Source organism: Phaethon aethereus, assembly GCF_964289735.1.
Source record: "Phaethon aethereus genome assembly, chromosome: 4".
NCBI classification, from domain to species: domain Eukaryota; kingdom Metazoa; phylum Chordata; class Aves; order Phaethontiformes; family Phaethontidae; genus Phaethon; species Phaethon aethereus.
In genome coordinates this window covers 81,853,040-81,869,189 of record NC_138578.1, presented here as the reverse complement: position 1 = coordinate 81,869,189, position 16,150 = coordinate 81,853,040, and the positions used below count along the sequence as shown (strand labels likewise).

The following is a 16,150-nucleotide window of genomic DNA, read 5'->3' as shown; positions in this document are numbered from 1 at the left end:
ATGACATGCCTCATTTATCGGAGAGGTATGGATGAGAAGGGAAGCACTGGTAAGGAGGTATTCAGGGAAAGGAACTCAGGGAGGGAGGGCACTGGCCACGGAGGTGATCAGATGCTTCTCCTTGGTTGCTTTTCTAGGCTAGCAAAAGATACCTGCCAATACTATTTCTTACCCTTTTGCCTGGATGCTGGGAAAACTGCAGTCTGCCTGCATGCAGGTATCACTGGGTGCTCTCCTGCCTCCCACATCCATCTGGATCCACCGCTTTGAGCTCCTCTGGGCTAGAAATAACATTACTATTTGTCTATTTATCTGACCCAAGAAGGGCTGAAGCCTATGACTAACAGCCTTGTGCATCGTTAAGGATCTCAGATAGACCAGCCTGCAGATAGCCCTGAAGTGCTGTTACCCTGTGGTATCACTGAAAGTGAAACACAGTGTGATTAATCCCCCAAAAACTCTACTTTTGCAAGACAGAAGAGAGGGAGACGTGCAATATTTGGAAAACTCTCTGCGCTTTGCTCCTTCCTCCCCTGTCTCTGCATGCTCCCTGAGCAAAGAATACACAAGAAAGCAAACCCTGTGATGTGAAGTCATTCCGTTTTGTTTCCCCAAAACCCCAGCCCGAGTGCCAGACTGGGGGAGGCAGACAAGCCCGTGGCTGGCCGCCAGCTCGACTTCACAACACATCCTCACAGCTTTCCAGATAATTCCTGTGGAAGGGACCCTGGGAACAGAAACAGCCCATGGCCAAACAACTTCGCTGGTGCAGTTTGACAAGTCTCTCCTAAAGAACTTGTCTTTAAAGGTAGAGGCTCAAGAGCTGGCAGCTGCTCTGAACCCAAGGCCTCTGCTGTCTGTGCTCAAACTAGGTCGGTGAGCAGCTGATGGTGTCTTCACCGAGGTGGTGTGCATGTATGTGTGCCCCATGCCCTTCCAAACCGCATTCCTGAAATAGCTTCTGGGGTGGAAATACACGTCAGGTCCCCCGCCTGGGATACGGGTGAGAGGGCTCTCGCCTAAGGCAAGAAATAGCACCACTGCCAGCTTCACCTGGTGACCTAGGGGCTTGAACGTGACTCTGAGTCCCTGGATTTTGGGGCCAGCACCCTCCACGATTCCCCCCATTGCTACTCGTGGGCTGTTTCTCAGCGACCTGTGAGGCTGGTCCAAGGACATCTGCAACTGGAAAACAGCCAGGGATGAGACGTGATGTGAGCACACTGTGCTGGTCACCTCGTCCCCTTGGCCCGTCCTGGGGTGGCAATGCCTGGCTCCAGACCACCTCCTGCTGCAGAGAGGGTTCCCGTCCCTTTCCTGGTCATGTTGCCCTAACCCACTCTTGGCTCATTACCGCAAGAGAGCACCACGCTGTGAAGATATCCCCACTGCCTCTATACTAGAAATATCTGGTTTAGGTTAGGATATGAATTTCCTCTAACCAAGTTTCTCTGTTAGCTCTCCCCTATCTAACTGCTTTCGCAAAGGTCTTGTCCGTGGCAGAAGACCTGGACTCAGCTCCAGCATAGCTCCTCCAGCAAATGCTGGGGCATCCTTCTTTCATAGCGGGGGCTGTCCTCTGCTCAGTGTTTGCATAACTGACCCTTGCATGGAAGATCTCTTCCAGGGCTTCCATATGTATTTTTTCTCTCTGTCATGGACATCTTCTGGAGGATTTGCAGCCTGGTTCTTGTCTTGTGCTTTCTTTCTTGGCACCTGCACCTTGCATTGCAAACAGTATTTCGGGGGAATGCAGCCAGGAGTTCTTTAATTCAGGTCAGGTGAGATGGCACCTGCGATTTGCTCTAGCCTTTGACTCGCTGGGGAAACACAGATCCCATTAACTGTGATAAATAAACAAACTGCTGAACAGAAGAGGGGCAGGTCTCATTCCAGGTCCTGAATCCAAGTGGCACCAACCTCCTCACGTTCACTGCTCCAGGCACATTTCTTGGGCAGATTTGTGTTGGACAGAGCTGGCTGGGGCCAGTCCTGTACTTGCCATCTCCCACCGGTCTTCCTCTACCGAGTGCCATCAATGTACCCACTGTGATCAATGGGAAAGGTGGCTTGGACTTGTCTGGGGCAGGGATTTCTCCTAGCAGGAATTCCTTGCCAATGTTTTGTTTTTTTATTTCAGCTACTGGAGGGCGTGAAAATAAAAGTTGCATTTCAGGGGCCTCAATGATCGAGTTGTGAATTGCCTCGGGTTGGAAACTTCCCGGGAGGAGGAAACGCCCTCTCTTCGGGGAGCTGGCAGTTGGTTTTCTGCCACCAGACCTGGTGGTTCTCTGGCTCGGCCCCAAATGCATTAGCTAAGGAGCCCTCTTAGAGAAAGGCTATTCATTAGGAGTAGCTAAAAAGCCATATCCTGTTCCTGCCACTCCAGTAGATCCATCCTTGGGCTAATGGCACCCACAAATTGCGGTGCAGGGAGAAGCAGAGTCTTCAGTTTCCATGCGACAGTTTCATACAGCACCGACACAGAGAAAGCAAGACGGGCAGAAGTAGCTGGTGTGTTCACAATACTGGAGAGCTACTAAGTGGCCACGGGTATGTAAGTGGTGCCTCAGCTTCCCTCGCCAAAAATGAACAATGCTGAAACAGATGGGTTGTCTCCCGCCCTGATGACATTTGTGCATGTTCCCCTTCTTCCTATTTACTTCTTTGAACTATGGAGCTGGCACCACTGGGATAAATTTGACCCCAGCACATGTTGTGTGGGAAGATGTGAATGCTACCTCTGCCACGCGGGCAGGTTTCCTCACTAGCCCAGAGAGCAGATAGTCAATGCAACAAATCAATACCCACCAGAGACTTCACTCTTGCATTGCAGTGGCTGGAATTTGCTTTGGAGGAAGGAGGAAGATGAGGATATTTGGGGACGTGTGTTCAGGTACAGGTGCAAAGGACTGAGAGATCTTTGGAAAGTGCTCATAAAAGCAAAGTCTTCAGAAGGAAGAGCTCATCACTCAGTGTTCTTAAGGGAATTTTAAGGGAAATATTTATGGCAAATAAGAATGGCAATTAACTGCCAAATCGGAAAGCAGCTCTCCTGTGAAAGTGTCCAGCTGCTGAACTTTAATATTGAATCTATTCCTCAAGAACTACCGTTGCTCCCAAATCTCCAAACCATTTCAGCCACAACCAAATTAAGAGCAGGTGGGTAAACAAACACAAGACCATAAAACACATTTGGCCCTTGGAAACACTCTCATGAGTTTGAGCATTAGGAGAGAGAGGGGGCGGTTCTGTTTTGGGGCTCAGCAAAACCCTCTGTTGTGGGATCATCTCAGGGGACCTTGAAGCCCTGCCGCATCAGGGCTGCTGCAGACAAGAAGGGCTCCCAGTCCAGCTTTCCTGGCACCTTGCTAGCCTCACCACAGACCAAGCCGCCTGCTCTTCCTCCTCATCTCCTGCTGTGCCTTCCAGTTCTCCCACTCCTTTCCTTGTCCCCCATCACAGATCTTGCATAGAAACAAGCTACAATAGATGATGGGCTCCACCATAACTCCAGGAGGTCATCTGTCTCCAACCTCATGGTCACATTCAAGAGGTCCCTTTTGTAAGGGAGAGATAAGTGCTCCCACATACTCCACAGTGAAGACCTTGCCCACAGGGAGTTACCACCCAACAGGTGCTACATGGTAACCTCATTGGACAGAGGGTTGGATGGGCCCCATGTGTGAGGTCCTCCTGAAAGATAGGGCACTTGGATTACCTAAATTCTTCTTTGACAGGTTACCAACAACTGGTATGTTATTGTAGACACTTTTGCATTAAAATGGCTGAAAATAGTAATTAAGTCTTAGAGCCACTGAGATGCCTTGTGAAATTCAGAGAAGACCTTGTGTTGATGTGGATGTGCAAGTCTCCTCCAGAGGGGACTAGCCCTAAGTTATGTGGGTGTGACTCTGCACTGTTTTGCTGGGGAAAGTGCAGGGTTTTCTTCCTGGAACATTTATCTAGTGGATATAACCATACTGATAATCCCAATGTAGGACCTGCTGTGAAGAAGGAAAAAACAACACCTTGAACTTTACAGCAGCCATCCTCCTCTAGGGCCTGGCCCATCAGCAAAAGTCACCGATGCCTGCACCACTGTTTAACAGCCAATGCAGAGAAAAACAAAACACTGGCTATCCTCAGAAGAGCTCTTTTGGGTTGATGCATGCAACAGATCTGCCTTGATGACAGACCAAGAGAAAGCGAATGACAATCTCAGGGTTATGAGACCACACTTAGCCTTGCCTCATTATCACATGGCAAAGAAAGAAGGTACTTAGTTCACAACGTAGAGCAGAAAACCATGTATACAAAGTGTAGTTAGTACCAGGCTTTCCCAAGAGAAGGTCTGCTCAGAGAACAAAGCTGATTCACAACCTCCAGAGACTCCACTTGACACAAGAAGGGTCAAGTTCTGTAAGGAATGTTACAAGTTCCTGTAAGGAATGATGGACGAAAAAACCTGCTTTGTACCCTCAAAGCTAGAGACAAACTTTCATGTGTAAAAAGATTGAGGATATGGAACAACTTGGGTTGGTCAAAAAAGTCTAAACATCTATTAGTTGGAAAACTGGATTTTTCACTAAGTACATTTCATGCCAGAAGTTCGTCATAGTCTTGTTTTGCCCAAACACCAAACAAACAAACTCTGAAATATATTCTGTTGTCAATGACAATGTCATTCTTCTGAGAATTGCAGTCCAGTTGCTTTCCTATTACTACTTGTCTGGAGGATGGTATAACCTACGATGCAACATAGACTAACACTTGACCTTGGCTAAGTGGGAGGCGGTGGGGTATATCAGGAAATGTAGACCAGTTAGGAGGATCACCATATAAAGGGCAATAAGGGCAAGAGACAGGGAAAATACATACCCAATGGTGCCACGCGCCACATAGAAATATCCAGGGGTAGAACTGTATTTTTCTGAATTGAATTTACGTGGAAAGAAAAACCCTGTTTTCTCAGGCAGCTCCTGTCCTCATCAACCGCTTGAATTTAAGAGTTTATAGTAAAAAGTAGACATTGCTTCAGGTACCACTCAGAATCCCACCAGTGTCCAAGGAAAGATGATTGCTGAAAATGTGGTGTGTAAACCACAGCCTTTGTAACTGCCGATTCTGAGCTTCAGCTGTTGTAAAGATGTATTTTCTCATACAGAGAACAAATATTTTAAGAGATTTTAACATTCTTTGTTTTGCAATTGGGTTATGTGTTAAAAATTGTCTTGTTTACCACTATGGCAAACACTGATTTCTACTGAACACACAAAACAATAGCTTGCAGACAAGTTATCCTGTATCTTATGTAATAAAACTGCTAAATGAACACTAAGGAAGTTGCAAAGTTAAGGGCTCAAAAGATTGACAAGGTCAAAGTAAAAATCACATTTGCAAAACTTTGGTTTCTCACATTTAAAGGGTTTAATGTCAGGATCATGCTCTATTCTCTGCAGCATCCCTGCCATACCAGTCGCAAGGAAAGGTGAGTGCTCAATTAAGTAATAGTTCGCTTGAGCTGTTCGGTATCTCCTCACTGGTCAGTATGTGGCTCCACACTTTACAAACTTGCCCTGCTCAGCTCTGCTCTGGTGACAGAACTAGTTGTTTCCTCATGGATATCTGAAGGGCCTTAGCTCAGTTATGGCCAAACATTTTGCAAACATATATATTTTTCTTTTCACAGCTCTCCAAGGATAAAAAGGTGCTTTAGAGCCATTTTGCCATCCCATCTACAAAGTAATGCCAAAATATGTTTATATTTTGAGTGTGGATTCCTGAGCCCTTGGTGTTATGGAGCACTTCACATCCTTAAAGCGTAACTCTAATCAGCTCCAGCTCCAGCTGGAAGTGTGTTGGACTTTGGCAAAACCAGTCCCATATTTGGCTTCACAGTGAGATTCAACTCATCTAGTTTAGATGTGTACTGTGCACCTTGGAGCTAGTGATCTTTGGCCTCCCTCAGGGGCACTGAAGAGACACTGGCGCTTTTGGGGTGTGACTCATCTGACTGGTTTAGGTAGCAATATTAGATGAGATGAACTGCAGCTTCAAAATACATATTTTTCATCGTTCGTTATGTAGGAAGCTGAAGAGCAAGTGCCTGAAGACCGTATACTGTTGGCATCCAATGCCAGGGACTGTCTTGATATTGTAGAAGATGGGAACAGTGTGGAAATGAGCAGTACAGGGGACTGCAGAGGAGCAGAAACCCATCAGACACCATCAGGTCGTTACTCTCAAAAGCCCTTCCTCAGAAGGCTCCAGTCTTGCTAAACTACTCATCCTTGACAACACCTCAGAAACGTGCTTTATTCACACAGGTTGGCCATACTGGGCCAGCTTTGACTAGTTCCTGCCTTGCCCTGACATAGACCACCACCCAACCACGATGGAGTAAAATGTCAAGTTTTTGCTCTGACACGTGGTATTGACAGAGCTTTTTAAACTCAAGGCTGTCCCCATAATTCTTCTTATAAGGAACTGAACGCTGTGTTTTTTCCTGTCATCTTTCTCAAATATGGCTATCTCATTTTGACTCACATTTGGCAGAACAAATTCAGCCTGTTACAAAGACATAGGATGGAAAACTTCACCTAATAGGTAATGTTTGGCACCAGAGGTTGGGACTGTATTCCAGAAGGGTCCCATAATGTTAATAGGTACTAATACAGCACCATAATCACATCAAGTAAATGTCCCGATTGATCAATCAGAAGATAATTCTTGTTGCTTTCCCAAGGAAATACACTCATTTTCTGAAGAACCTTGAGCAAAAGTGATGTACGTACTTGGTGAAGTGAGCACACTTCTAATTAAAATCCTACAGGTAGCATGAAGCTTTTACACTGTTACTTGCTATAATGACACCATCGCTAGTACCTCGTTCATGCTGTTTGTTGTGGCAACTGAAATCAAGCTGGTAGCAAGAGATTAAACCACCACCTTGCATGATCATACCAAAGAGCATCCCCACCCTTCTGCTCAACCTTCATTACATCTCATTAACCAGATTATCAGAATTAATGAGCAACTATTTATCCACATCTGAATTAATGAAGATAGATCAGGCTAATCAAAAGCTCCTCCTCAGAATATGCAGGACAAAGTTTTGCATGTGCAAATATAATAAAATATAATAAAAATATAATAAAGATAATAAGACTCAGCTTAATATAGTTGCATTTAACATTATACGGTGCATTTTGGTATTGGTTCCAAAACTCCTGTTGAGAGATTTTGTAACATATTGCCCACTGAATCACAGGACTTTTAAATTTTTCAAGATCTATTTTTTTCCTGTTTGTGGTACATCCATTATAGCAACTGCCTCCAGATGCGTCAAGACACTGCGATATAAAAACAGACATTTGGCTTTAAATAGTTTTATTTGGTGGTGCGGTGGGTGGACTGGAAGCAGAGTAAACCCGTACATAGGTCATGGGAGATCTGGGTCCTATTCCCAGTCACTTCAGTGAATCACTGCATTACTTGGTCAGGCAGAGGTAAATTACATGTTCAAACTTGGGTGCCCAAATCATTATTTGAGGTCCAGAACGCTGCATCTCTTGTAACACCAAAAACTGTACTAAACCCCTCCATCTGTCTCTGGCCTTCTACACCGGGTAATGGGCAGGAAGGGAATCACACACACTCATTTGGGCCCCAAATAATAATTTTTTGCTGGCTATTTCCAAACACACGTGGACTGTTTCCCTGTTGTTCTGCACTTCGGTGGCTTCTGCACTAGGGCACAAGGAGTGAATCAACACCGTCAATGCTTTAGCAACGTCATTTACACACGGGCTCCTTGTCCACGCGCGCACTTGTAATTCTCTCCTGTGCCCTTCTGCAGGATGTCAACGTGTTCTGCCTGGAGAGGGACCCAGCTCACAGGTTGCTTTTCCACAGCATTCTCTCTAGACAGACCCAGATGACTGCCAGCTAGCTCCCCTGTGCCTGGACTACTCCTCCAGCGCTATCCCGGCGGGCTGTACGCCGCCGTGTCTCCCTGTGCCATGCCCACCACATGCATCCCTGCTGTCATGCCCTAGGAATGACATTCTGGTAGGCTGCAACACAGCCCTAATGCTGTTGCAGGCACTCTGAACTGGAAAAAGAGAAGCAGAAATCACATTTGAGGGCTGCTTAAGCAACAGTATCATTTGCCTGGGAAAACAATGGATTTGCCTTTACTGCAATGCCTTAAGAATAGTCTTGAAAAACAGGTTAGGAATGGTTTGAGGCCAAATGATCTTTCTCTGAAAAAGGGAGATGGGCTGGAAGACCCATCCATCCTCTATGATTTAATGAATTTATGCTAATTTGGCATGAGCCCATTAGATGGAAACATCCTGTGGTACAAAGCAGGCGAGAAGAATCTTGCTTCTTGCGTGGATGATGTCCAACAAATCAAACTGGAGCCTGGTACCTAGCAGCTTTTGAGACTCCGTGTCTGTGCCTTTGCTGGCATTTTTAATGAATGTATGGTTCCTGTGGACCAGGATCAATGGAGGATGTGTGGCAGATGGAATAGTTCATTGCAATTGCTCTTGTTCCAGTTTGATTTGATGCTCTGGGCCATAGCTAATTATTCCAAAACAGTTGCCCATTTCTTTTTCCATGCCAATTCTTCCACTTCCACCATGACTCAGAAAATTTCACGAGATACAAGAGCCTGCCCTGACAATCAAAGTAATTCAGTAGTCTTTCTTTCATCCTCTTCCTTTTCAATCACAGTTTTGATCAGGTCCTCCTGTGTACAAAAAAACTAAGGAAGCTTGGTTTTCTGTGGAATTGTGTCTTGTGGTGGATTTTTAGTGAGTATTTTCTGATGTCTAACCAGGGGCTGAGCTCACTCTGCAACCTTCCTTCAGTGAGGGAAGAGTATAAAATTCCCACTTCTTCACCCATCTGCCCATTTTGGTATATTGAAGACTTTTAGCACTTTCTTAAGTGTGACTGAGCTTGATGAAAGAGTTCATCAGGCGGTGGGGAAAGGCTTACATGCACACAGGCACAGAGCGATGACACAAGCCATTTTTTTTCTTAGGAAACCATGCTGAAAGCTCTTCTACAAGAACAGAATTAGATTCTCCACTTCTACCAGAACAGATCTGGTCTCATCTGAACTGTGCTTCTACCTACATTGTCTTCTCCAGCATGTATTTTACAAGTGACAGCAACTGAAGCTTGAGCACTGCTATGTCTCTGTGAGCCCGTCTTCTGCAAAAGGTTTTGTGAAAGGACTTCTGCCCTGTGAAAAACAGCATCTACAAAAATATTTTTGTTTTGGCTAGAAGGAGACCTTTCCGACCCTGGTTTGTGTAGCAGCTGCCTTTCCTTCAGGATGCAGGTAAAAAAGCCAGTACACTGTTTTTCTGAATCATAGCTGGAAACAAGTACCAGCTTCCACTGCAAACACAGGCAAGTCACCACCCCGATGCAAACGTAAGACCATGACTATGGAGGGTTTTGCTCATACTGAGGGATCTCTTAAGTCATTCCTTGTCTGGGTAACCTGTTGCCTGTGGAGGGACAGAGAGAAGGGAGCCATCACCCTTATGTGGCACTAGCTATGGGTGCCGCTGTGTCTTTCTCACACCAGTATTGATTTCTAACTAAATCCAAAGAGTAACAAACATAGGAGCCCACCATCCAGACTAGACTATGCTTCTTAAAAAGTAAGGGCCATTGAGGTGTGTAAATTGCCATCCTGGGTGCTGGCTAGTGCATCCTTGATCCCAAGGGGTTTTTTTTCTTAGATGCTTCTGGGGTGGTGATGGAGGTGGTCTTTACCTCTACTCCTGAGATGGTCCCATTTGGGGCCTCACATTGTCTCTGCATGCTCCCAGCCACTGAAGAGTGGATGGAGAGCAGGGCTCCATTTGTCCTCCTATTCTTACTTCCTTTGTCCAGGATCAGGTTTGAGAAAGCAGATGACTATCTATCCATAGGTGTTGTATAGGTTGTTCTGGTTCTTTGACCCATTGCATAGATGCCCACCTCTCTGCAAATGCCTGCAGTGCGGACACCATCAGCCGGTTAGTTCCTCTGGCTGCTTTTGTAGTCAAGGGAGAGGAAGAGGCAGACTGACACCACAATTCATCTCATCCTAAAGGAAGATGTCCAAAATAGGCCAGGTAAGTCACACCTCCCAGGCACTCCCCTTGGAAAGATAAAGGGAGCTTTGGGAGAATAAGGCTGATTGATCTGGAATTGGTGTTGCTCAGAGAGGGAGTTGGACCTTCAGAGGTCCCTTCCAACTAGCATTTCCATGATGCTATGACTAGCTGAGATGAAGGCACAGATGTCTGAGACAACCGAAGCAAGATGAATCCTGTCCTACAAAACACCCATAAACTCCCGGCTCATATCTCTGAGAAGCCTGCAGCTATGTTCTCTTGACAGGTCTTTGCAAAGGGAAGAGGCAGCCTGGCATAAACCACACAACCACCACCCAGGATCCCCAGACGAAGCAGATTGGTAGAGCTCTACTGCACACCCAGCAAAAGATACAACCTACACAAGAGTTATGTGGGTAATTAGGTTTTCATCTCTTGCTGAACAACCAGCTGCTTAAAGAGTCTCATTAGCCACAGGAGCTGTTAATTGTGTTAGAACTCCTGGTGATGGCATCCTATGCTTCGGGACATGTATCACAAACCCAAGAGTGAGCTAAATTACTCAGCTGATAGACTGCAGAGGTATTGGGGAGCTGATTTAAAGTAGAATCTTTGTTGATTATTCAAGCATGGAGAAATATCTGACAACATTTGGCACATATATTGGTCCTGCTATTTAAAATTATTGGTTATTTCAGCTTCTCAACACTGGTGTGATAAATATTACTCCTGTGTAACTAACATGGAAACTATTCTGCAGAGAGTTGCAAACACGTGTGCAGACTCACACAGACACTGATGACAGAGCCAGTACAGAGCTTTCTGATTGCTAAGTCAATGCTAAGTAGAGCTGAGAGTCTTTTTTTCAGTTGACAAATTTACTTATCCCTAAAAAGTATAATCAGACAACAGTCAGTCAACAATGCAAGTCAATGACAACTTCTTGCAAATTCATGTCAAACAGAAAAAAAAAGTCAAAACATTTCAATAGTTTCAGGAGAAAATCACATATTCATTCCATTTTCATGTGACAGTTCATTTTGAAATGTATTTGAGTACTCAATTTTTAATAAACTTCCATTCACTCATTCCTTAAATTGAAACAATACGTTTCACTTCAAGTGAAAGTGATCTTTGTTTCTCACCAGTGTTTCATTTTCTTTTAAAATATATCAATATCATTTCCAGTTGACCCCAAATTATTTCACGTAAGTTTGTCTAAGAAGCAAATAAAATAGCAATTCTACTTAACCATTTACAATCTTCTTTTCAAGGAGGATTGGCCCCAGCATGTTTCGGTTTGTGGATTTACAGTGAACTTTGCTGATTTCTCTGAGTTTCAGACCTGTCTCCTGAGCTGTAAAACCAGAGATTAGACCTTGCAGAAGTTTCTGTTCTCCTTCTAGATAGCGTTGAACGATTCTTCCATTTGAATAGGAAATTGCAATTAATAAAAGCGGGGGTGAAATCAAAGGCAGCATATTTTGTAGTCATAAAATAAATGAACTTTGGCTGTGTTTATATTATACGTATAATACAGCAGGAAGTAAAGATCAAAGTCATGTTTATAAAGAACTTGGCAAGTTGTGTGCTTGGAGGAAGCAAACGGGTTCACGGGAGGTACTTAAAGAATGAAGTTTGGATTTTTAACTGGTGTAAATCAGCGTATCTCCTTTGACTTCAGTGCAAGGGTAGTGATTTACATCAGTGGAGAAGCTGGTTCGAGGGCTTCAAGGGAGGACAGATAGGGTAAACCAAAATATTTTTTCTACTGAAAAGTATTTGCTTGTTGTTTGTTCTCTGTTTCCAAGTACCGGGAATAACTCAGAGGAACAGGATCCTGATTCCCAGCTTTATTAGCTGTAGGGTGTAAAGGTGCGAATGAGGTTCGGAGCTGGTTCCTGCCCCTCTGATCGGCCAAGGAGGCGAGTGTCAGACTGGGGCCGCCCGAGAGCTCAGCCTTTGAGTACTGGCATCTCCCTGAGCCCCACCATTCCCAAACTACTAATTTGCAGGCTACAAAAATCCCCAATGCACCTGATCACTGAACGGGAAACTGAGGCACGGTCGGACGGGAGAATTCATCTCAGGTCTTGTAGTGAGAGAAGTTCACTGCAGCCTTACTGCTCCCCGCCTGAGTTACGCCACGAACTCCCGTGCACACACAGGGTGAAAACTCCTCACAGCAGCAGTTTCACCCCTGTGGAGAGCTGAGCTGAACTCACCAAATACCACCCTCACCCAGAGGGAGAAACCGAAGCAAAGGCAGCAGCGTGGTGAGACCAGACCCCCACAACCCTGATCCCTGGGAACACCTCAGCTCCCAAGGCACCGGTGGTCCTGGTGAATTATCCCCCTGGAGGGCAGGTGGGGATTGAGTGGCCTCAGTTAGATGTCTAACAGCCTTGGCCTCCAGCTGTCCCCAGGGGGACAGCCGCAATGCTGGAGGGAGATCAAAACCTCAGCAGGGTCCTCTGGTCACAGTGCTCTCTTTCCACGGACTTGAGAGGCAGCCTCCAGGAAGAGGATTTGAAAAATCCTGAGAAAAAGTGCAGAACTAGCTAGAACGTGTCCCTGGCTGCAGGATTACTTGGACACAAGTCCCCGGTGCGCTGTGGGACACATGGGTCCCACCCAGCAGGTGGAGTGACAGACCTCTCTGCTTTGCCGAGCTCTGTGCAAAGGCCATCGTCAATATTCAGAATTTATTTTAATCTTTCCCCCCCAGGTTTAGCTACACCACTCCAGAGGGTTAATGTGGTCCCCTGAACTGGGTGCCTGTTGTTAGATGAGGAGGATATGGAGTGCTCTGGCTGTCCTGCACTTTATGGGCAATGGCTAACACTGGTGCAGGGGGGGGACGTTGCCTTGGACATCGCGTGGCCCCCTGCCCAGTGGGCTCTGTGCCCACTCCTCTGCACGCAGGGGGCTGCGTCCTTTTCACTCGAGCAAACAACTTGCCAGAACTTTAGAGCACAACCCGTCAGACAACCCCAAATGAGCATCCAGGGACACAGGCACCATGGCAGGGCCAGGAGCTGAGGGCACAACTCCTGCGGGAGGTGGATCAGTCCTGGGAATTCGACGAGGACCATCACCCTTGTAGATGATACCTCCTAAGGGGAATCAAACCTCACTCACCTCCAACATCTTCACCAGTTCACAACAGAGGTGGGAGCCCTGGGCCCACGAAGGCAAATCCAGGCACCCTTCTCCAAACTGGGAGGAAGGGAGCTTGGGGGCAGGGACGGCAAAGGTGTTTGGAGATCACTGTACCGTAATTACAGCCTGTTTGAAACAGAGCTCTTCCTCCTTTAGCCTGAACTTCATTAGTTAAACTGCAGAATGCAGAATGAATTAATTAAACCAATTACTGTGCTGCTATTTCATTCATTTGCTATTTACTTTGATTGATTATATGACTCTGATTAATAAATATTGAATAAATGTTAATTAATTGAATTAATTAATTGCTGGTTTATTCACCTATCAGTTACCTGTCCCTCACCTCCATGCATGAGTTGTGTCCTGAAATTTTTTCCCAAGGAACAGGTTCCCGGGGGCTCAGCCACGGGCAGTGGAGTGAAATGGGGGATGGGGTCACTTACCAAAAGGCAGGACGAAGAAGAAGGGGAACCAGCAGAGGATGAAAACACCCACAACGATGGCGAGAGTCTTGGCTGCTTTTTTCTCACGGGAGAACTTGAGGAGCCGCACGGAGAGTGAGCTTCTGAAGTTGTGCCCCTTGCTCCGGGTGCTGGAGAGAGGCTCCTCCAGCACGCTGCGGCAGTGGATACGGAGTACCACCTCCATGGATTTATTCCTCTCCTTCTTGACCCCTGCCTCCAAGCTCCGGGTGGTCCGCCTGGCCACCACGTAGATCCTGAAGTACATCACCAGGATGACCATGAGGGGCAGGTAGAAGGAGAAGAGGGAAGAGAACAGGGCATAGCCCGGCTCCTCCGTGATGCTACAGATGCTCTCATCTGGCGGTGGTGGCTCCTTCCATCCCAGCAATGGCCCAATGGAGATGACCATGGAGGAGAGCCAGACCACCACGAGGATGACCCCCGCCTTCTTCTCGGTCATGATTGCGGGGTACTTGAGGGAGTACTTGACGCCGATGTACCTGTCCACGGAGATGATACACAGGCTCATGATGGAGGCGGAGCAGCACAGCACGTCCACCGCTGCCCAGATGTTGCAGAAGATGCGCCCAAACACCCAGAAGCCCAGCACCTCCAAGGTGGCCGAGAAAGGCAGCACGGTGGTGCTGAGCAGCAGGTCGGCGATGGCCAGGTTGACGATGAAGTAGTTGGTGACCGTCTGCAGGTGCCTGTTGCAAGCCACCGAGAGGATGACGAGGATGTTCCCCACGATGGCCGAGAGGATGAAGACAGCCAGGAAGACCCCGACGCCCACCGCCTGCACGTCCAAAGCGAAAGTCAGCGTGGTGCCGTTGCCCTCGGGGGTCTCCTCACCTTGCAGCCCCCAGGATCGGTTGGCACCGCTCTGGCTGCCCTGTCCCGTGCGGTTCCCACTCAAGCTGCCATTGCTCAGCTCAGGGAAAGTCATTGTAGAAAAGGTCCGGGCTCCATGGAGGGCGAGGAGAAAGCGATGCCGAGGCGCAGCCCCCCCGGCATGATCCCCGCAGCCCCCTCCAGGACTGGCTCAGCACCTCCTTCCCCCGCCCCGCCGCAGCGCTCGGTGCCCCCAGCCGGGCGGGGGGACGGAGGGCAGGCAGGGCGCGCCGCTCCTCGCCCCCCGGCCCGCCTCACTCCGGCTGGCCGCTCTGCCCCCCTCCCCGCCACCGGCTCTCCCCGCCGCTCAGCCCCGCCGCCGGCCCGCCCGGGGGGGCAGCGAGCTGGGTGTCCCCCCACTGCCCTGGCATGCTCCGGGGGGCTGCGGGGGGCAGCGGCCGGCGGCTCCGCTCGCCTTCCCGCTCGTACCGGAGCGCTCCGGGAGGGGCGGGGGGAGGGAAGGAGGGAGGGGTGGGCCGGGCCGGGGGGGTGTCGGGAGCCCCGAGCGTCAGGTGCCGCCGGAGGAGGAGGAGGAAGAGGAGGGTGAGGAGGAGGAGGCGGCGGCGGCGGCAGCGCTGCTGTGCGGGAGGGGGCGAGCCCCGGGGCAGGGCGAAGCCGGCAGCAGCGCCGGGCGCTTGCAGAGCCGGCGGGGGGAGGCGAGGCAATGGGGGGGCAGGTGCGCACTTTGGGGGGGCAGGTACGCACTTTGGGGGGGCAGGCACCCGCTCCGGGGGAGCAGACACAACGGGGGGGGCAGGAACCCGACGGAGAGGGTAGGAAGGCACTTGGGCAGCAGGGACCCGCTGGGGGGGAGCAGGCACCCCCAGGGGCGGACAGGCACCCACTCGTGGGGGGGGCGGGGGGCCGTACGCAGCACTGGGGTGCAGACACCCCGGGGGGGGGTGTCAGGTACCCCGGGGGTGCAGCCGCCGCGCCGCTCGCCGCCGCCAGGGGGCAGCAGAGCGCAGGGTTTGCCCGGCGGGTCCCCCCCCACGGGGAGGGGGGCTCCCGGCGCTGCGGGGGGTGGGGGGGGGCTGCACCTTCGCGCTGGAGACCCCCCGTGCCGTGACCCCCGGTCCCGTCACCCCATCGGCAGGGATGCTCTGCCAGGCTGGCGGGGAGGGCGGGGTGTGTGGTGTCCCCCCCCGCCCCAGACCCCGCAGCCCATCCGGAGGACCCCTGCGAAGGCTGGCGGGTCGCCTTCCTCGCCCCGCACCCAGCAAGCCCCCTCCCAGGCCAGGCCGGGCCCCGCCGGGGCGCGCTGCGCTCGCTGGCCGCCTCCCGGGGCAGAAGGGACAAGCAGCCGCTCGCGCCCGGGGACAGCGTGTGATCGGGAAGCTCCGTGTCGGTGACTTATCCCGGCTGCGAGGCTTGGAAGCGGCAGCTTGTCATTAAAACATATAGGCACGTATTTCTGGCTAATTTAAACAGGGTTGTGTTGTGGTTTTTTCCCACTGATAAAAGCAGATCCTGTTTATACTGGTTTCCTCCCAGTGACCC

The 16,150-nt window shown here is 49.2% G+C and overlaps 1 protein-coding gene across 1 annotated transcript in view; it reads right to left on the bottom strand.

The window, feature by feature from the left end:
• ADRA1D (adrenoceptor alpha 1D) overlaps window positions 1-14,943 on the bottom strand; it is a gene marked incomplete at its 3' end in the record, with an annotated part of 46,519 nt that extends 31,576 nt beyond the window's left edge. The window contains exon 1 of the mRNA XM_081999304.1: window positions 13,739-14,943. Within this exon, the coding sequence (XP_081855430.1) occupies window positions 13,739-14,705 (967 nt within the window). The 5' untranslated portion in view covers window positions 14,706-14,943. The remainder of the gene's footprint in view (window positions 1-13,738) is intronic.
• Between the last annotated feature and the right edge of the window lie 1,207 nt (window positions 14,944-16,150).